Here is a 22,457-nt window from a genome sequence, read left to right as displayed (position 1 = left end):
TTAAATTCAGAAAAGGGCTTACATCATCGTCGTCGTCTTCAATAGCTTCTCCTGTGAAGTATAACACTGCCCGTGGAACTATGCGTTCATGCAAAAAGTGACCAATTTCAAAGTCAGCAGTGAGTATTGCCTCAGAATCTTCGTCCTGTAACAGGAAAAATTTAAGACCTCAAAAGTTCTAACAGTGCTTTAATCTAAAGGCAACACAAATACAAGGCATCAACAAGTTTCATTTTAATGCAACTATCTAATGTTAACCTTGATCTTCCTTGTTCTGAGGTTCAACTGCTATACAAAGTTCACTTTAGGACACTGTTCCTTCAAGAACTTTAGACCAGGTCAGGTGTACTCCTCCCCTCCCAAACCATACTCCAACTTTTCAGAGGCAACAGCATGGCAACCCCTTGTAACAGCTTCAACAGTAGTACACCAGGAATAAGCCTAGTGTTTGAAGATTACTCCAACCGTTCCAAATAACTAACAGCAGAATGTGGATCAAAAGTAACCATTTTTTTTTGAATATAACAATTTGAACTTGTTCCCAACCTGATTTTAAAAAAGTCAGTAAATCCAGACAGACAGCAGGCAGGGAGTTCACGACCATTCACACTACAGATTTTAATTTTTCAGGCCAATTTCTGCCCTCCCTTTCACTTGAAGGCATCAACCCCTGCTGCTACAATCTGCATGCACACCAAGCATCTTCTAGCACCTCGCCCAAACGTCCTTTCATGTGTGGAGCCGGACAGCGAGAGTTCAGAGGCTAATCTGACCATTGCAGAGGACAATGCATCATAGCTACACCCGCGCCTGAGGTTACCAGACATCCACTTAAAACACTTTCCATCAGGGGTCACTGGGCAGCCATCAGGAGCTTGAAACCACACCTGATTTGGTCCTCCCTAGCCCAAGGGCTGAGGCCAAATACAGCATCCAAACTGCCACCCTGGCTGCGATGTGCTAACGCAGCATAGACCAGGAACCAAACCTGGCACCTTCTGGTCTGTACGGCTCTGTTATACGATACGGCCGCCAATCAAACCCTTGGAAGAAAAGGAAAGTCTCTGGGTAATTTCCTAAGGAAATCATGGCAATGTCATGTGTATGCCAAGGGTTCAGCAAAGAATGAATAAAATCCCCCATTGCTACTCAAACTGAGTTTGCATGCATTTAGACATCAATATTCAAAGTTTTTAAACCGGTGACAGATTTGCCCTGTCCAATCAAATGCCAACTTATCGAATTAAGAAATCTGCACTTAATGGAAGCAATTATATACAGCATTTTTAAAAAACACTTATTTAGAAAGTCACAATATGGTAAAGAAACAAATAAGATTGCAAACACACCAGTTTAGAGTCAACTTACCAGCTCTCCATTCTCCGGAACTGCAATAGGAAAAAAAAAGTAAATTAGAAAATTATTTACAAAGCAGTCCAAGAAATTTTAAATCACAATTGTGTTCACACTCACCTTCAGGAGGACAAAAAAAATTGAAGAAAGAGTCATTTGGTACAGTTTTTGTAACGGTCCTAACAGTGCCACGTCCCTTGTGCTTCTGCTTCTTCTTAATGGTTTTCATTGTGATGTTCTTTCCCTTCTTCCAGTCAATCTGGCACCTGTATTGAAATTGCACATTTTTTTTTTTTACTTTCACCGTGGCTAGTTGAGCTCTGCAGCCAGGCATTAAGAGATGTACAGATCTACCGTGGCCAGGAAATAAATCAGGCTTTTACACTAACCTTCAGTCCTTAAATGTTGCTGCCAGCATTAAGCAGATGTAAGGAATCTTGCAACACCAGGTTATAGTCCAACAAATTTATTTTAAAATCACAAGCTTTCGGAGATTATCTCCTTCGTCAGATGACGAAGGAGATAATCTCCGAAAGCTTGTGATTTTAAAATAAATTTGTTGGACTATAACCTGGTGTTGCAAGATTCCTTACATTTGTCCACCCCAGTCCATCACCGGCATCTCCACATCAACATTAAGCAGCTCAGTTTATCACCCTTATGTTCCCTGGCAAATATTTTGCATTCCTTGCTAAAAGTTCAAATATCTAATCATAATTCACCTCATTTGGAGCATCTATTTTATACCAGTGAAGGGATGCAATTAGAGAACTGCTGGACAAAGGGAGCATCTACCTCATCACAAGGTTTGCTCCTATTAAAGAATTTCTTCTACATTACCCTACAACATTGTAAATTTTGGCAAAACTTAAAAGCATTTAAAGGTTCCTAAAAGTTCCATTTTCTAAAACAAAAGCAAAATTCTTCTTTCTTGTGCTATCACGAACCATAAGTTGCAATTTTCCAGAGTGTACTTAGAGAATGTGCAGCACAGAAACAGGCCATTCAATCCAACAGGTCCATGCTGGTGTTTATGCTCCCCTTAAATGCATCTATGCTAGTCGCCTCAACTACTCCCTTATGGTAGCGAGTTCCACATTCTAACCACTCTCTGGGTAAAGAAGTTTCTCCTGAATTCCCTATTGGATTTATTAGTGACTATCTTACATTTATGGCTCCCAGTTCTGGTCTTCCCTAAGTGGAAAAATCATCTCTACCCTATCAAACCCTTTCATAATCTTAAAAGGCCTCAACCAGGTCACCCCGCAGTCTTCTCTTCTCTGCCTGTTCAATCTTTTCTAATGGATGATACCAGAACTGAGTGGTTATACCTTAGTAAATCTTTTTTACACCTTCTCCAATGCCTCTATATCCTTTTTATAATATGGAGACAAGAACTCTTCACAGTATTCCAATGCTGTCTAACCAAGGTTCTATTCAAGTTTAACATAACTTCTTTTCAATTCTATCCCTCTAGAAATTAACCCCAGTGCTTGGTTTACTTTTTATTTCAAAATATAAAAATGGCATTAACCTGCATCACTGCTTTTAGTGATTTGTGTATCCATACCCCCCCAGATGCCTCTGCTCCTCTACCCCATTGGACTCATTTTCCAACGAGTATGTGGCCTCGTTCTTCCTACCAAAATGTACCACCGCACACTTATCTATAGTTAAATTAATTTGCCAATTACACACCCATTCTGCAAGTTTAATGTCTTCCCATATTTTGTCACAGTATTCCTTAGTATTAACTATACCCCCCAATTTGGTGTCGTCTGCAAATTTTGAAATTTTACTTCAGATTCCTGAGTCCTAATTGTTTATGTAAATAGTGATCAGTGGTCCCAGCACCAATCCTTGTAGACCACTTCCCAACTTCCTATTGTTTTGTTTTGTAGCCAGCTTGCTATCCATTCTGCTACTTGTCCCGACTCCAGTCCCTTGACCTTAATCATGAGTCTCTTTGAAAATCCAAATATATTACTGCATTACTCTTGTCTACCCTTTGTTATTTCTTCAAAAGAATTCAATAAGGTTAGTCAAGTATGAACTTATTGTCAAATCCATGCTGACTGTATTGCATTTCTGGTTTCTAGATGTTTTTCTATTACATCTTTGAGTAAGGATTCCGTGATCTTTCCTACCACTGACATTAAGCTAATTGGTCTATAGTTCCCTGGACTTGTTCTATCTTCCTTTTTAAATATGGGAATCACAATAGCTGTCTGCCAGTCATCTCGCACTATTCCCATTTTTGATGATTTTTAACATATATTAATAGTGCCTCTGTTATTTCTTCCCTAACTTCTTTTAATATGTGCGGATGCAATCCATCCGGACCAGGGTTTTATCTTCTCTAAGTTTGATTAGTTTATTATCTCTACCCTCTCCCACAAATTTTCCTGCAGGCATGATAACATCTCATTTTCTAAACGTGTATCTCTTATTTACATGTTGTGGTAGAGTTCTATGGCAGCTGATATTAATTGAATTCTGGAGCTGCAGTTTTATGCCACCACTGATTTGAGATCATCCATACATGTTAGTTTGTAAAAACTATTGATCCATTCAAACTTTAGTCTGCATTTGTAGTGGATGTTTGAGTAATTAGACATGAGTTTTGTCTTGCTTCCAAATAGCTGAATTATTTTTGGGGGAAGGGAGCACAAGCAATTGGTTAGCGTATGCTGCTTGTTTCACTTCTGGAATTTGAATTCTAACCTGCTCAGACTATTGGGACGATGGTAGTTTGTTTCTGTGTCCTTCATAAATGAATCTCCATGCCTTCAGCCCAATTCCAAGTGGAGTAAGTTCGCAGCAACACATTTGCACCAATGAGAACCAAAGTGTGAAGAAATGGCCAGTGTCCAAATTAGGAAAAAAATCATTGTGTGGGACATGTTTTTCTAAGGTTGGCCTTCACTTTAATCTGTCCTCTGTTAATGGGTGACAAAAATGGAAAAGTGCCTTTGTTTTGGTTACATAATGGGCCTGTGTGCCCCAGACTGTGGAGGAGTTGGCTTGCAAATTGACTAAGTTCCTTGTGCTATTTCAAATCCCTCCATGGCTTTATCCCACCCGACCCTACATAAATATTTTGGACTCTGGAATAATACACAATTTCGAAATTTGCAGACAACACCAAATTGGGGGGGGGTGGGGGTATAGTTAATATTGAGGACGACTGACAAAATACAGGAAGACATTAATAAACTTGCAGAATGGGCATGTAATTGGCAAAGGAATTTCGATATAGATAAATGTGCAGTGGTTCATTTTGGTAGGGAGAATAAGGAGGCCGCATACTTCTTGGAAAATAAGAGTTTAAATGAGGTAGAGGAGCAGAGGGATCTTGGAAGTACAGATACACAAATCACAAAGTAGTGACATAGGTTAATAAGGCCATAAACAAAGCAAAGCACTGGGGTTCATTTCTAGAGGGATAGAATTGAAAAGCAGAGAAGTTACATTAAACTAGTATAGAACCTTGGTTAGACCACACTTGCAGTACTGGTCTCCATATTATAAAAAGGACAGAGGCACTGGAGAAGGTGCAAAAAAGATTTACTGGGATGATACTAGAACTGAGAGGTTATACCTATCAGGAAAGATTGAAGACAGGGGCTCTTTTCTTTAGAAAAAAAAGAGGGGTGACCAGATAGGTCTTTAAGGTTATGAAAAGGTTTGATAGAGTAGAAGTAGAGAAGATGTGTCCACTTGTGGGGGAGATCACAACTAGGGGCCATAAATATAAGAGTCACTAATAAATCCAATAGAGATTTCAGGAGAAACTTCTTTCCCCAGAGAGTAGAAGTTGCTACCACCAGGAGTAGTTGAGGCGACAAGCATCGATGTATTTAAGGGGAAGCGAGATAAACACGAAGGAGAAAGGAATAAGGATATGCTGATAGGGTTGGATGAAGTAGGGAAGGAGGAGACTTATGTGGAGCATAAATACTGGCATGGACCTGTTTCGGTGTATATTCTATGTAATTCTATTTTAAATGTCTTCATATCTTTTTTGATCATCTAATTTCATGCCCTCCATGTTAGTCTCCCTGGTAAATACTGAGGCAAAGTAATTATTTAGTATTTCTGCCATTTTGCTGTCATTAAGTTTATCGTGCATATCCTGATTTTTCTTTTGTTATTTATGTGTCTGTAGAATACTTTACTATTTCTTTTTATATTCCTTGATAATTTAATTATAGTTTCTCTACCTTCCTAAATTGTTTTTTTGACTTCTTGCCTAACCTTTTCGTATTCCCTTTTGTCATCCTCTCCTTTGTTGTCTATTTACTTAGTGTATACTTTTTTCTTTTGTTTCAATTTCACCCTTATTTCTTTATTCATCCATGGTATGTCATTACTGGCTAGTTTGTTCTTGCTTTTCATTCTCCTGGACTCTATTGATCACCATTTTAAATGTTTCCCACTGCTGTTCCATTTCTGTGTCAGTAAATTTTTCCAGTTTATTTCCCCTAGTTCCATTCTCATCTCCTTAAAAATCAGCTTTGTAACCGATTTGTTACTTTGATCTTTATTTTAACCGACGTCCTTCTCAATCTTTATCTTAAACCTTATATTGTGATCGCTATTGCCTAGATGTTCCCCTAAGCTTACTCCTCATATGTTCTGGTTCATTTCCCATTACTAGGTGCAGCAGTGCTTCCTCTCTTGTTGGGCTTTTTACATACTGGGTAAGAAAGGAGTTCTGCACATATTGTAAAAACTCCATTCCCAGTACCCCTTTACCTAATCTCCCATGCTTTACTCATTTCACATATTTCTTCCTCCAACTCCTTTCCATTTTTAGTTGGTCTGTAGTATACCCCTATTAGCATGATCAATCCCTTATCTTTTATTTCAATCCATATGGATTTTGTTAGTTATGTCCCTTTTTTCTACTGCTATTATGTTATCTCTAATTAGTACAGCTACTCCACCCCCATCCTTTCAGATTATGTTTCTCCTTACTGATTATAGCCTATACATAGATTGAACTAATCAATGCATGCACTTGATGGGGATTACTGCTCTTGCACCAAAGTAAATTAATTTTTGTTTGGATCAATCCAAATGATTTCCAAATTCAGACTGCCCATCTGCAGCACAACTAGACCCAAGTAGAAGATTTGCAATAGGAAACCAATAAGCAAGATTTGAATGAAAAAAAGATATGCTACCAACGTGGGGGACGATTCAATTAGACTTTATATATAGCAGAATGGGAAACGATGACCTCCTCATCCAGGGCAATAGTGATTTACTTTTTATTTTAAAAAGTGGTACCTTATAATAGACATCTGCAGCCTACCTTCCATTTACCTTGGCCTTTCATGGGGTGTTGGAGGTTCATTAAAAAATAGTTTAAGCAATCATCATAAATTCCCAGTGGTGGATCACAAAAGTGATTTCTTCTTGAATTTCCATATCCCCCACCCCTCCAATTCCCTATAATTTTCCTACCACAAATCCAATACCCAGGGGTGTCAGCAAGGGCACTGCAGGATGTTCATGTCATGCTGATGGCACTCGAGTGATGCCCACACACATCTAGGCCTGATTTTCTGCAGAAAAGGTGGGCGTTGCCATTAGCTTGTGTATTTTTCTTTTTTTTAAAAAAAAAGGGCATTAGGGGGGAGCCAGATCTTTTTTTCTCCAAGCAGCTTTAGTGGCTAAATCCAATGTTCACGTGGGAGCTGGAAGAAATGCATTCACAGTGCTGTCTGCAGGTGACGAAGGGCAGAAAAAACAGATCGGTAGCAGGGGTGTCAGTGCACAAGGGGGCTGTTGAAGCAATAAAACTCCTTAAGGCAGTGAAGGATCATGCAACAGAAGGTCTATGCTGCAAATTTTGTACAGTTGAAATAGATGCTTCAGGCAGATTGCATAAAGGAACATTAGAACAGCCAGCAGGCACAAATGGCTTAAATATATCTAACCTTGAAGGTGGGGGTGGGAGGTACTCTGGATGCAGCATCATGCGTGCTTGTTAGAACAGGATCAGCATGATGTGCAACAGAATGCACCCATGCCGTACATCAGGCCAGACAATTAAGCCTCACTTATAGGCTATCTGGCAAGATATCAAGTGAACATAAACTTTGGCAATGATAGTTTAATAACTGCTGTGACCATGCGCTTGCCAAAGCTTTTGGAACTGCCATTAAGGCTGGTAAAAATGGCATCCAGGAACTTGGTAAAAAAAAAAGTATGGGTTGTTGTTTAGTTTAACTATGCTTTCAAGTCTCATTTTAGCAACATTTCAAATAAACTTGGATTCTCGCCCAAGTTTTTGGGGTCCAATCCATCCCTCCCCCACCCTGAATCTTCACATTAAAAACCTCTAGAAACCTAGGTTTTTAAAAATGGTCAGCAAAAACCAATTTTAATGACCCCTGGATGTGACCAAGCAGTGACTTAGTATCATTCTCTTTCTTACTCTCCAGCAAAAAAAGCTAGCAAGTGTTATAAGGAACTGGTATTTTTTTTTTTACACACAGAGCAATGAATGAGCCAGAATAAAACTATTGGCTTTAGTTGTTCTCCCCCTCCCTACGAGGAATTGCCCGTTTTCAACTCAGCAACTCCTCAAAGACCAGTGTCCCGTCACCCTGATGCCGTTTATTGAAGCATTCCAGAATGTGATGCTCAAGCAAGACAGCTTCAATTGCAGCCCTCGACAGAAGTGAACAATAGTGTCCTAGATATTTTTTTTCTCCCTGTGGAATAACCAAATTCTTATCTGTACTTCAGGGGGAACCAAGAAATAATTGCTTTCTGAAAATGCTAAAATCTCTTTAGGTACCACATTGTTTGCAGAATTTTTTAAAAAGTAGTTATAATACATTGGTTTGCAGCAGGTGCTGCTCATTCAGAACTATTCAGCTTTGAATCTGAACCCTGCTGGATAGGTCACCACTTGTACATTGAAGGACAACAACAACAGTACTGCAAGCCTCAGACTGGCAACAACTATCTATACAGCCCTCCACATTACAATAGGAAGCAAGTTTCTTGTATTGTTTGGCCTCACTACCCGTTTATACCAGAGACAATTAGCTAGTTTGAAGAACTGCTTAAAGGCTGTAGTTGGAATACTGTGTCTTATTTTGGGCTCCATGCTTTGGAAATGATGTTGAGGCCATAGAGGGGTATGGTGCAGATTTACTAGCAAATACAAATATGCAAGAAACATTTGAAAAAATGACACTTTTTGTTGGAACGGAGGAGATTAAGGGGCAATTTTATAGGCAGTATTTAAAATTATGAAGGGTTGGGACAGAGGCAATAGGCACAGACTGTTTCTGGTGATTAAAGGGTCTAGAGCAAGGATGCACAGATTTCTAAGATAAATGTAAGAAATTTAGGACAGAGAAAAATCTTTTAAAAAAAATAAAACAGAGGGTTGAGGCACTAACTACTGGAGTTAAAAATATAATAGGTGGCTGAAGGAAAGGGGAATGAGGGGATACGGGAACAGAGCAGGAATGAGATAGGACCTACTGCCCTCCTGGAGCTAAACAACTTGAACTAGTTGGGCTGAACAGCCCGTTTCCCTGCTGCAATTTATATGTAATTGATTCAATGATGGTTTTAGTTACCTAGAATACACAAGTGCACATGATAATATTGGTTTGTGTGCTCTTTCGTGATCTAATAACCTATGCAGAAATTGAGTCATCTTCAAACAAAACAGTACTACCCCATCAACTGTAGATGAAGCTCCCAACAGTTGCAAGTTCAAACTCACACTGGCAATGAACTTTTTTTGAAGCAGAACTACATAAATTCTGCCTAAGTAGGTGCCAGAAAATGGATGGAACAAGAGCTACCAAAAGCTTCACTGTTTAAAAAAAAATTGAGATGTTTCACTTACTGTTACATCACCCAGATTCTGCAATCTTCCAGTATAGTTCAATTCTATATTTATTCATATCTCTCACCCAGAATTGAGAACACACATTTGACAACTCAGTACATCTTTCATTGCAAAAATACTTCATCGCCACTTCAAATTCAACAGCAAAAGATTTACCATCTTAAATTGTTAAACTCAAAAAAAAGAGTTCCAAGGTTGGAGAAGCTTACTTACCCTGTGCATCCCATAATTTCTGGCCCATCGAATGAGAAAGGGTCTGACTCATCAGGCTCTGACCTCATCTTGTATGTCTTCGTCACTATTTCATTTGCAAAATACTCATTTGGCTCGAACTTAAACTCCAGAGTAAAACTCTAAAGAAAAATATACACGTGCCGTAAGACAAAGAACATCAAGATGCACTTAAGCAGAAATGTATCATTTTTTTTTTTAAAAAGTTCGACCACAGTATTCTTGTACACAACACCTTTCACACCAGGAGTTCTTGCCCTTAAAGACAATGCAAACTGAAAAAACTCAGTTTGCCATTTTGCATTCCTATGAAATTATCAAGTTGTAATCAAAGACACATTGTAATGCTGCAAGCTACTTGTTACAGGGTAGCATGGTTACATTTATGTAGCAGCTTTGAAGAATTTTAAGAATTCTCTAAGCAAACATTCCCAAATATAATTCAAAGCACAATATTTAAATGGACCAGGGCTTTAGAAAGTAATTAAAATTTCTGAATATGTAGGTGCTAAAATTTAACAGCTTTGGGATTGCTTAAAAAACAAACATTTTGGGACACCTTAGAGTTATTAAGCATTGATTACTGAATGCACTGATTCATAACTGGCACAAGGAGGCACCAATTACCACTGAAACCAAGTTGTCAAACAGGGCTCAAATTTTGTGAAAGATCTGTGCTGTTCCATTGAAAAAATGGCAACGAGTCATAACACTGAGCTAGTAATACAATCAGCTGTTACTTCAGCAATCAATGTGCTAAATCCGAGGTCTTCAGTGAGATGGATCTATTTGCCTTTCCTAAGGATTATGGTTTGCTTTCTTCAACTGTTGCCTTGGTTAATTTCACATCAACCTGATAGATGCACAACCATTTGATTACAATGTAGCATGAAATTACTGTAGGCAGAACAGTTCACACATTACTAGGCAAGGATTTTAAATGTTCAGTGAAACAAATCCACAAAGGCATTATTGAAATCAAATTTATCTTCCAGTTATTAAACCATCAAGTCAATATTCCATACTATTCGTATGCGAGGCAATCTCCCGTCTCAATTCTTTGCATGAAAATAGAAACATTTCTTCTGAATGATAATGTGACCAACAGCAACAAACCTGATGAGGCCCTCTAGAAAGGAGATGAACATCCAAACATTTGGATGTCAAAGACAGAGTTTTCTTTCCCAAAGGCTTAAAGTATTTGCCCTGAGCAGCTCCAATTCTCCTTCCCTCCACCTACCCATTATATACCAGAAGTATTAAACAAAGCATACTAAAGTTTACTACATCTTCAACAGAGCTTCACAAGTTGGGAGAGATTCTGGCACGTGAAGAATGCATCCAAGGAATATAAGGTAACCAGTTTTGGAAGACCTCACCTACCCAAAGAAGACAGCACCTGCATTCTACCAATCCCACTGCATTGACATTTTAAAATAAACATTTCCAGCGGTGTGGCTCATGATGAATCAGAGGGTAAAGTTTACCGGCAGGAGCATTATTATATAGTTGATCTCCCATGCTTTTGGTGTTGGGGGTTGAAGGGAAGGAGAATTTAATTTTTTTCATATGTAAAAATGGTAACTGGAGGACACAGAGGCTCAAATTTCCAAAGAAGCGCTGGAGGAAAATATTCCCAGAAAGGAAAAAAGGTTTATGCTGTATTAACCATCTCCTTTAAAAAGCTGCACAAGATTAGATACATTTTTGCTTAATTTTTGAAGAGCCTTGAATTCAGAGGAACCAAATGATTTGTATACATTTATGTAAACTGTTTCTATGCAAATCATTAGGTGCCCTGACTCTGGGTACAATCTGAGAAGCATACCACCTAGCCATAGGGACAATTATAAATTGAGATGATCAAATGCTCCACAGGATACAATGGTTCCTGTGCAGCTGGGGCCTGGTGAATCTCCTGCAGAGGGCTTCTAGCAAGGTCTCACTGGTACACATAGGAGAACTTTGAGGTTTACTGATTACTTTTGTGGATTGAAAAATAATTGTACAGAGCTTTCTCAGAAGATTAAATAGGGTCCTAGAATGCACACAGTTTGTGAAGGGGTTGAACTGACTGGCCAAATGGTCTTTTGCTCCACATTTTCTAAGCACATCTATTGAGACAATGCTCCTAGCCATTAAGTCTTGCTATTGAAGGTTACAAGGCATTGATCATCCATTCCAAGATTTAGATATGATGGCCATCAACTCCAAGAATCTTAATGAGTGGAAGGTTCACAGGTGCAGAGTCCACAGAAGACAAAGGCAAATCTCACCTTAATGTGGAAAGCCGGCTTTCATAGATACTGACGGCCTCCCGAAAGCCAGCAAATGAACAGAGACTGCCTTGAACTTTAATGCCCAGCTATATTGCACCATGCAGCGTCGCACCAGTAGGATATGCACGCTGACAACCGCATTTATGCTGCCCAAACCTGTCCTTACCAGTCACTCAACATGTGCGCTTACAGCAGGGATCACTGACCAACAATCAAGAACAGCTGGACTGTCGCCACGGTTGAGATTACATACTGGGGATTGAACCTCTGTTTCCTGATTTATATGGCTCAGCTGCCAGAGTGGATACATTCAGGAGACCCTTTCTCATTTCAAGTAGCATGTACTGTCCAACTGGTCTCAAACCCTCCATGCACTTTTTTTTTTAAGCATTGCCTTTCAAATTTCTGAACCTGTATCACCTGACATACAGGACTAGCAATGCACAACTCAAGACATAACACTAAAACCAGCTGCTTGGCAATATATATCCTGAAGTAATACAAATGACTTACCATCGGCTGTCCAGGATCTGAAAATTTCACCTTCAAGTCTTTTAAATGCTTTAAGATAGGTTCATCATGCTCCTATAAAAATCAATATTTTTAAAGCTTACAGATGTAGCATCTGACTTGTGATCAATCTCTAAACTAATAAGGTTCTGCAGTTCACCCCCCCCCACCCCAAAACAAAAAGTAGGAAACCCCTTCAGCTATCCCTGCACTCCCACGGTTTTACCCATTTCTAGCAACAAGATCAATTCAAGACAAAATTAAAACAAAGATGGAAAATCCACAAATCTTGACTCTCAATTGTTTCTCACCTATATAACCAATATACATTAAAAACCAAATTTTGGACCACTGTTAACTTATCGAAGTTGTTGAACAGGGAAGTCAACAGGTAAGTTAATCTATTATATAAAAAGAAGTATCAACTCAAGAATTTGCTGCCCTCTGCTGGCATAGTATTCAAATCATACATAGAAACACAAAATACATTACGTGGGTCTGAAACTTCAGTGTTGCTGTATTTCATTCTCAATTTACACAAGCCTACCTGTACCATGTCACTAAGCAAATCAACATTCTTGAAGACTGTCAGCCAAAACTCTGGAATTCCCTTTGGTGCTTCCTTTTCTTCATCTTTTTTTTCCTCCTCTACTTTCACCTTTTCTTTCATCTCATCCTGTAAAGAATGGAAGAGTTAAAACAACCAAACCTTAAAGCACAACAAAATGAAACTTGCCTAACACCAACAGCATAGTACTTCAACTGTACATACAAGGAAACCTCAGGTTCAATCCCTGGTCCATGCTGATCTCAAAGGATAAAACAGCAATTGGCACAACTTTTGGAGGGAGGTGAAAGAGAAAATAGTGGGGGCGAAAAAAAAAGTTCTTTGTCCGGATCACGTTCCAGTGTCACCTTCTGAAATGCACACATGGACTGGATCAGATTTAATTGACAAAAGCTGCCTGGCAGTGCACTGTTACAGGACAAAAGGCAACAAATCAAGTCCATCAATGCTCATCCTAGTACAACTCTGCACCACCCTCCACAATGCTAGCTTCTGGGGCAGGGCAAAAACAGAGCACTGTACAGAAATGCCAGATTCTTTTTGACCTGAAAGTGGAGCCAATCCTGACTCCCACAGTGCCTCTGTGCCTAGAGAAACTGAGCTACAACATCCTGGTAGCCAAGATCTCCTTCCAGCAAACGTGTGTTACAATGGGCTCTTGCAGCGAGTTTCGAGCTTCACACTGCAGTTACCCAATAATGGAAGATAGCACAGACAGTTGGTCGCTGGGAAAGATCAAAAGCATTTAAGCTGGAACAGCTGATAGTCAAGATGGAGTTAACTTGACTAGGTGCACTGTATGTTTTGGCCCAATATATTGTACTTGATCAAGATAAGGCTGGGTGGGAGAAAGACAATGGAGATGAGATGAGAGAACTGCCTAAACTCAGTGCACATATTTATTGGAGGGACAGCATCCCTATGTTCCTCTAATGGAGTCACCATCTCCCCAAAAATTTAAAGAAAAGGAATAATATAGAAAATGCAAATAAATGTCAAATTCTTCATTTGGATTTCACTGTAAGCATTTTAAACTATTCAAAATTCCTACGTTTAGCAAAAAGGTATTACGATGGCAGAACATATGTATTTTACAAGTTAGGCATGTTCAGAACTCTAACTGGAATCTACTGTGATGGCATGAAAGTCTCCTCCTGACTGAGGTTACTGAAGCAAATCTAAACAGTGATGTTACTCACAGTATGTATCTACATTATTCCAAAGAAAACAATGTCATTCTCAGTAAATCACCAATGCACCCATCATACTGGTTAGCTCACACAGCAAATAGCCATGCATTGTAGAGAACAAATTAAAATCTAATACAGATTCCAACACCTGCAAAAAGCTCTTAGCATTTTGAATCTAGAATACTTACTGACAACTCCTCCTCTTCATCTCCTTGCCATTTGCATTCATCCTCTGTGGGCTCAAAGATAGCATTGATAATATCACTCCTCTGAGGGAAAGACAGACAGACATTTCATTATTTAATGGGAATTCCTTAACCCAGGTCCCTTTTTCAAAGGGTCTATGCAGCTGAAACAACTCAATTAAGATTGTTTGTTTCAAGTGACAAAGGCAACACCTTGCAAACTATTATTTCCCCATTTCAATCTGCAAGAGTAATTTCTGATCAGTTAATACAACAGCACAATAAACTCTTCACAAATTACTTACATTATTGTTCAATGCCTACCAATGTAGAGATAGTTTTCCTAAGCAAATTAAAATTTAAAAATCTTAAATATAATTTAATTAAATAAATGAGACACTTTTGACACGTGTCAATGGCAAGTTAAAATTATACAAAGATCATGATATTTGTCAAACCAATGTGCTTCCATGGAAAACCCAATTAAAAAGGCACAATTCTTGTCTTGTTTCATATAAAAATTCTTTTGATCCCAAATTACCATCAGTTGAGCTTCTCTCCACCAGAGATTAGCCAACTACTTGTTTTCAAGCCCTTGGGAGTTTTGGTAAACACTGGGATTGAGGTTTTTACCTATCCATTCAATGCAACACAAACAATGCCACTCTTAGAAAAAGTAGGCTTTAAGAACCAACAGGCATAAATGTCCTGTCTATTGCTCCAACTGTTCACCTGGTTATTTACAAGACCAGCAAGCAGGAAGAGGAAACCAGTGAAACCTTAATACATAAGAGATATTAGTAATATATTATGAACTCTCAAGGAACCACACAGTTTTGAGATAGGCCTGCCACATTTCAGGTATGAAGTGTGCAAATTGCCATCATACTTAACCATGAAAGAAAAGCACCAATTTTTTTCCAAGTGTAGAAAGAAATTTAACAAAAACACACTTTCTAATTGACTTCAAATCACCTGCAGCTGAAGTGTGCCAGGTGTGAAATGCATGCATATTATGTTACTTCATTGATCTCAGGTCCTTAATCAACTTTGCAGAAATGGAGTCCAGTTTAGCACCTTAAAGTTTTGCAGAAATTTGAATGAACTACAAGACCAAGTGTGGCAAAGATACTAAAACTTCAATAACTTGGGAGTGCTCCATCAATAATTAATCTTACAACCTCAAGATGATTAATTTGGCTTTCCTACCAGCTTTGCAAATAACTAAGTCAACAATGAAAGCAATATCCAAGGCCTTCAAAACTGAAATGATTTTTAAATGTTACTATAGTGTAAACATTACACAAGTATCATTCTGGGTTTATTATAAATCTAATATACATGAAGAATAAATTTAATCAACATTAACCAAAGTCCCAAGTGCTTATTTCATTGTACTTGAGCATGTTAACTTGGATATGGTCAGAGATAATTTTTAGGGTGAGACGACCAATTGATGATGGTTGAAATGAATGATACATGGAGTTAAACTGCAAATCAACAATGATTAGGAAATTGGTACCGATTGAAACTTCAGATTCCAACCACTAGTTTTTGGTTACATACTATTTTATGCTTCATTGCCACTAACAACCAACTAGTCTAGATGTGCAGTGGCAGGTATTACAAGGGATTCAAACTAAGCAATGTTTAAAACAATTCCTCTTAAAAGCCACAAATTTAGCATTGCTTTTAAAAGCATTTTAAAATTATAAAATCGGGATAGAAAAGTTCCCAAACCCAGGACAGAATCTACATTCTAATGCCACAGAATTTGATTGGAATTGCCAAAAAAATCAGCCTTAAGGTGTCAAAAGAATTTTGCAATATTCCCTGACCCAGTGAGCAGTGCCACAGGATAACTGCTAGTTTAAAGAATGCACAGTGTTGTACCTTCCAAAACAGCTGATCAACAGCAATCATTCTTCATAGTTTTTGGAACCTACCAGGAGTCAGCACTAGTGATGCCTGAATCAAGTCAAAACCAGTTACCATTTCATGATGTTTCTGTAGTCCAGTTTCTTAGAATATTACTTCACATAAAATGTTATTGCAGCAATTATCCTGAATTTAAGTCAGGAATCAGGACCTCCAACCCCCTGCAGTCCATGTAAAATTCCTATAACAAGGCACACACATCAAATATGACATCTCACCTTGTCAAAAAGGGGTTGATAGAGAGCAGCATACTTTCTTTGCAATTCGTGAACTTCTTCATAGAACTTGGCTTCTATATGTGCACATTTCACCTGGAGGTTCTTCAAAGCATTTACACGCTTCTTCACAATTTTAGGCAAGCTGAAAACCAGAATAAATCCAATCAAAATTAACTTGCTCCTGGTATCCAGCCAACATAGACAACACAAATCCAGCATTTGCCTCATCTCCTCCAGCAGTTTTATTTTTTTAAAAACAAGCCAGAATTGTATTCTGAACAGGTGTCTTAATACCCCAATTGAGACATAATTTTGCATTTCCAATCACCATGGCCATTGAAGAAAACAAGCTCCAGTTTCATCATTCTCTGCTGACTATTACAGCTTTGCAACGTAACTAATAGACAATCATTCACCTGGGACCGTGAATAAGGACAAAACGAGGTGCAGGGTGTAACATAACTAAGATGCTCAGGACAACTTAGTTTATAAAGCCAGCCATCAGATCTTCATCAATTGTATACCTTGTCGCACGTGTACAGAACAGGAAGTGTGGAATAATTAGCCATTTTTCATTGTGCTGCTGCTTTGGTTATCTGTGTCTTATCCAGCTGGCTATTGGATCTTCTGAACAGCTTGTTAGCTCAATACAAATCTCAGAACACATGGATGACGATCAGGAAAGTCTTTGCAATGGTGAAAGCTTTATACAATTACAATGATCAGATGGTGCTCTCTACAAATAATATGAAGCTCTCTACAAGTATGAACCACATGATATAAACAGCTAACTCGCTCAGTAGAAATTCTTCCCCTCTTTCCACCCCCTGCCCTCCCCACAACAAAATGACATCTGCAGGAGGATCTTTCGCACGCCAGCAGCCTTTATCACATTCCCCAAACTGCCATTCTTCATTCATGAGTATTGATGGGCCACAATAGTTGAGCTGACTGTTATCCTCTATTTGATATCCACACATTGAGGATTGCTTGGCTAGCAAATAGGAACTAAGACCAATTCCCCTCAATTACAATCAAGTACAATTGTTGTGATAACACGATTCAGGATATTTAATGGGTGCTGTCACCTACTGATGTTGTGGAAGATGGCCCAAAAATTCAATACCATTACCACTCCAAGGAATTTTCTTCTGAAAATATAATCTATGCAGATAACCAAATTTTCTTTCTTAAACACAAAACTGCATTGAAAAAAAACTGAAAAGGGCAACGAAGATGGCAATTCACAATGGCACTTGCTAAAGCAAATAAGCATGCAATTTAAATTTTAAAACCGCATTGCCGTGAAACACTTGAGAAATGTCAAGATTATGCAACTAGCACGGTGAAGAGGAAAGGACATGAAGTTGTGATCAAGTAACTTTCAGCGTCAAAACATTAGACCTATATTTCAACATACCCAACAGTTTAAGCAACAAAAAACAGGAAGTGTTTAAGCATCTACTTTGCCTATTAAAGAACTGGGTATAAACTAAGTGCCACAAACAATCGAGCTCCAGCCAAAGACAAAGCCACATGCAACTTGGTAGAGCTACCCATTTCTCACCACTAACACATGGCTGAGCAAGTTGATGGTCACCAGAACGTACATGAAACTCAAGATGAAAGCTGCAGCATGAAACAAATGTATTTACTATTGTGCATAATTCCATTCACTACAAGTGTATTATCAGCAAATTTACACTTTTGTGGAGCACTTAATTCCCAGTCAGTAGGCTTTTTTTAAAAATTCGTTCATGGGATGTGGGTGTCACTGGCGAGGCCAGCATTTATTGCCCATCCCTAATTGCTCTCGAGAAGGTGGTGGTGAGCCATATACTCAACTAGGTTCCAAAACATTGGTACTAAACAATAAGACAAAGCAAAGACTAAAAATTCAGATTGGCAATTGCTGCTATTTGTGTAACTAACCACAGGAGCCAACTTGCTTTGTATGGCCACCCACTAAAAACTGGAGCAACCTACTGCTGCCACTTGCACAGTTAGAAAGTTTGAATCAAGATGAGCCGTTATGAAAACAAATCGTACAAAAGTACAGTGGTTCCAGCAGAACTGTATTCAATTCAAATCCTAGTGTGGCAAGTCTGAATCCCAGCCTTGACTGGCATCCAAATTCAGCTACACCTCATTGGTAAGCTTTTGCTAGTTGTTAGCTGGATTCTTAAGAGCACTGCAATACTATGCAGCACTCAATCACAAACTTTCTTTCCTCTCCAATACTAACTGAAGTAATGCATCTGTCACAGCTAATCAAGCGATACAATTAATGTGCAGTAGTCTGGAGCTGTGGCAATGAGGTGCAAAGTTAATAGTCTTTACCTTTCTATATAACCAGATGGGTTTCCTACAAGCCCATCAAGTCGCTCCTGTAGCGCCGCCAAAATCCGCGGGTTCTGCATCATCTGAACTGTGAGCTGTCGAGCTGCAATCATCGGGAGTGGGAAAAATGAACAAGAGTTATCTTATGACAAATAACAAATGACTAAAACAGACAAGACATATACAAGGACAAGAGAATGTATAAACGTGAAGAGACACAGGTGAGGTCTATGCAAAAATGAGATATATTAAGGAAACGTGTAAAAAAAAAAGAAAATGCAAGTAAAGCACAATGGATCCACCAGTCATAAGAGGAAAAACTGATCTACATCATGAGCTTAAACCCCCACCAGTGCTGTGCCTTTTTTAAAAAAAAATTCATTCATGGGATGTGGGCGTCACTGGCAACGCCAGCATTTATTGCCCATCTCTGATTGCCCTAGAGAAGGTGGTGGTGAGCCGCCTCGAACCGCTGCAGTCCGTGTGGTGAAGGTTCTCCCACAGTGCTGTTAGGAAGGGAGTTCCAGGATTTTGACCCAGTGACGATGAAGGAACAGCGATATATTTCCAAGTCGGGATGGTGTGTGACTTGGAGGGGAACGTGCAGGTGGTGTTGTTCCCATGTGCCTGCTGCCCTTGTCGTTCTAGGTGGTAGAGGTCGTGGGTTTGGGAGGTGCTGTCGAAGGAGCCTTGGCAAGTTGCTGCAGTGAAAGAGTCTCCTTTCTACATGCCCCCCACATCACAATCACCCTTGCTGCAAAGAAAATGGAGGGTATAGCTATGGTCTTCAGTTACTGAAAACATTGTTCAGACCAGAGGGCTGCAGAGTGCCCAGCAGAAAGATGACACACATGAAGCATGTGCTGATTGGTCTTTTACACTGTTCTGATGACAAAGACGGGAAGGGAAACTAAAGCAGCAAACTTTTTTTTTGGGGGGGGGTTACACTTGCCACCTGAACTGCATTTGATTTGGTCTGCAATGTAGATGAGACTGCACTGTGAGCAGCAAATACAGTGTACTAAATTCAAGGAAGTACACATGGAAGGATTGTTTTGGGGTCCAAGACAATGGTGTAGGAAGAAGTAAATGGCCAGAAACATTACCTGCAGTTGCATAGGAAGGTGCCAGGGTAGGATACCTGGAAGGATGGTTGAAGAACGAACAAGGGTATCACAGATGGACCACAAGACAGGGAGGGGGAAAATGTGCTATGTCAGAGGACCCTGTTGTAGGTGGTGGAAACGACAGATGACCACCACCTGGAAAATGCAGATGCTGCTGGGGTGGAAGGGGAGGACAATGGGGACCCTCTCATTGAGGCTCAGGAAATGGGGCAGACATGAATACGGCATCTGTTGACCACCATAAAGTTGAAACTTCAGCTAAAGAAAAAGGAAGACATTTCAGAAGCGCTGATGTGAAAATGGAGCCAATAGAGCAAGAGAGAATAGGATGGAATCCTTACAGGAAGCAGAATGGGGGAAAAGCACAAGGCACTTGTGGTAGTGGGCAGACTTCTAATAAGTATCAGTGGAAAGAAGTCACAAAGGAAAGAGTTGAAGATGGACTACGTGAAGGGGAGGCAGAGACTTGTCAGCTCAACGCTGGCAACTGTCCGTGCCAGTGGTATGAACCCATTTGCCCACTCCACTGTCTTGGGCTGCTTCATTTGCATTTTTCAAGTTCTAATCCTGTCTAACAAAGATCAATTTTCCAGTCCTTTTAACCACTTCCTATTATCTTTTGACACTCCCCTTTTTCCTGATGTGCTGTGTCTTTCCAGCATTCTCGGTTGATAAATCTTAACTGTTTGGTGAATTCAGACATATATATATTTGGCAAAAGAACGAGAGGAGAGATGAGGAGGAATGTTTTTATGCAGCGACTTATGACGATCTGGAATGCACTGCCTGAAAGGGTGGTGGAAGCAGATTCAATAACAACTTTCAAAAGGGAACTGGATAAATACTTGAAAGGGAAAAATGTGCAGGGCTATGGGAAAAGGGCAGGGGGAGTGGAACTAAGACTAATTGGATAGCTCTTTCAAAGAGCTGGCAAAAGCACTGTCATTCGATGATTCTATACTTTTGCACATTTGAGTTTACCTTTGCTATCTACATCTTCAGAAGCTTCCTCCTCCTCAATATCCTCCACATCCTCCATATCTTCTTTCTGATCACATTCAGTCTGCTCTTTGCTATAAGAGATGAGGTTACAAGCATGAATAAAAGCAACATTTTCTGCTCTGCACAAAAACATCTCAGTACTTTTAATTTAATTGCTATTGAGGTGGATAAAGTAAAACCAAGAGTTTTCCCTTCCTATGGAAAACTGACCAAAATTGCCCTCAATTCCCAGTCAGTCCGAAGAGCATCATTCATCTGAAATTCAAAAGGACCCATAAGGCACAGTATACAGCCTTCCCACTGGAGTTTAGCAGCAGGAAGTCTCATGGAGGTGAAGGAGGTTTTTTTTCCCTTCACTCCTTACTGTTTCCATTCCTATTATCCTGTGTTCCACACCGCTAATCGTGGCATAAACACTCATTTAGCCCAAAAGGATAGACGCGCGCGAAGACAGTTAATGCAGACCAGTGCATTGCGCTTGCTAATTCTGGTCTCCAGCGAATCCCAGAGTACCAATTAGACCTCCACACACTGCAACAGCCATCTACAGGCCAAAACAGTAGTCAGGGGCAAACAATAGGCATTCCTGTGCATCTCCACACCAAAATCTTTAACACTCCTCCATTTAAGCAGATTGCCTCAAACATGCAAGCCCCAAACCTACTGCTTTGGCCCATGCATTGTTACAACACTGATATTTGGACATTTACGTCTGTACATTGTTTCTAACAGTAGAGGATGGATCACAACCTCACAGATTGATGCTCAGTATAAACTTAACCCTCTGTACTTGGCAAAAAGCTACCTTCATCTGCAGTCTGCCCAACTATCCAACCGCTTAACCTTCACTTGTAGAGCTGAAGACAAGAGTTCAGAAAGGTCATTAAAATATTTTTTAAAAATCACTCTGGATGCAGGTAGTGTTGGCAAGGCCAGCATTTATTGCCTATGCCCAGTTGCCCTTGAGGCAGTGATAGTGGGCCTTCTTGAACCGCTGCAGTCCATGGGGTGAAGGTGCTCCCACAATTTGCCCCAAAGCTCATCCCTCCAATACATTAGTTCACATCATCTAACTATAACTTGAATAACCCCAATCTTATTACCTTCCTTGGTAGAATATTCCAAGCCGGTTTTTATTATAGTTCCCCTGAAATTAATTTCCATTTCGTGCTCCAAGTAACAAGTTTACTTCATCTTCATATTATATATACTATTTGAAGTTAACACCTTTAAATGTCTTTCTAGACTACAAAACTTAAGCTTATTTAATCTTTATAGTTCATCCCTTTTACAGTTGGGATCAGCCCTGCTGCTCTTTTCAGTAGTTAATCTAATGCAAGTTGGTTTTTTTGTGGTGCAGCAACCACAACTTAACATGATACAAAGTGTAGTCTGGGTAGTAGATTAAGCTCTAGCATAACTACAGGACATGTTTTTTCCCTCTACTGTTCTGGCCACATACCTTAGGATTCTACTAGCTTTTAAATTGCTTCACCATTAACATGGCAAATGACCAGTTTGTTACTACTAGAAATCTCAGTCTCCCTGTGCTTATTCTGTTCCGTTCATTATATGCTCACATGCCCTACATTTAAACCCATGTTTAACGCTCTACATTTAAACAGTAC

At 39.5% G+C, this 22,457-nt stretch overlaps 1 protein-coding gene across 2 annotated transcripts in view; it reads right to left on the bottom strand.

The window, feature by feature from the left end:
* Nucleotides 1-22,457, bottom strand: part of nap1l1 (nucleosome assembly protein 1-like 1) — a 52,374-nt gene that overhangs the window by 17,968 nt on the left and 11,949 nt on the right. For both annotated transcript variants that reach the window (XM_067999296.1, XM_067999295.1), the window contains 10 exons: nt 20,809-20,900; nt 18,701-18,803; nt 16,361-16,502; nt 14,208-14,288; nt 12,809-12,937; nt 12,265-12,336; nt 9,455-9,594; nt 1,474-1,619; nt 1,369-1,388; nt 23-145 (listed from right to left, as the gene is read on the bottom strand). In XM_067999296.1, coding sequence (XP_067855397.1) covers nt 23-145; nt 1,369-1,388; nt 1,474-1,619; nt 9,455-9,594; nt 12,265-12,336; nt 12,809-12,937; nt 14,208-14,288; nt 16,361-16,502; nt 18,701-18,803; nt 20,809-20,900 — 1,048 coding nt within the window. The remainder of the gene's footprint in view (nt 1-22; nt 146-1,368; nt 1,389-1,473; nt 1,620-9,454; nt 9,595-12,264; nt 12,337-12,808; nt 12,938-14,207; nt 14,289-16,360; nt 16,503-18,700; nt 18,804-20,808; nt 20,901-22,457) is intronic.

This window comes from Heptranchias perlo, chromosome 18 (assembly GCF_035084215.1).
Source record: "Heptranchias perlo isolate sHepPer1 chromosome 18, sHepPer1.hap1, whole genome shotgun sequence".
NCBI classification, from domain to species: Eukaryota; Metazoa; Chordata; class Chondrichthyes; order Hexanchiformes; family Hexanchidae; genus Heptranchias; species Heptranchias perlo.
Note: the sequence above shows the minus strand (reverse complement) of the source record. Positions and strands in the feature narration are given on the sequence as shown.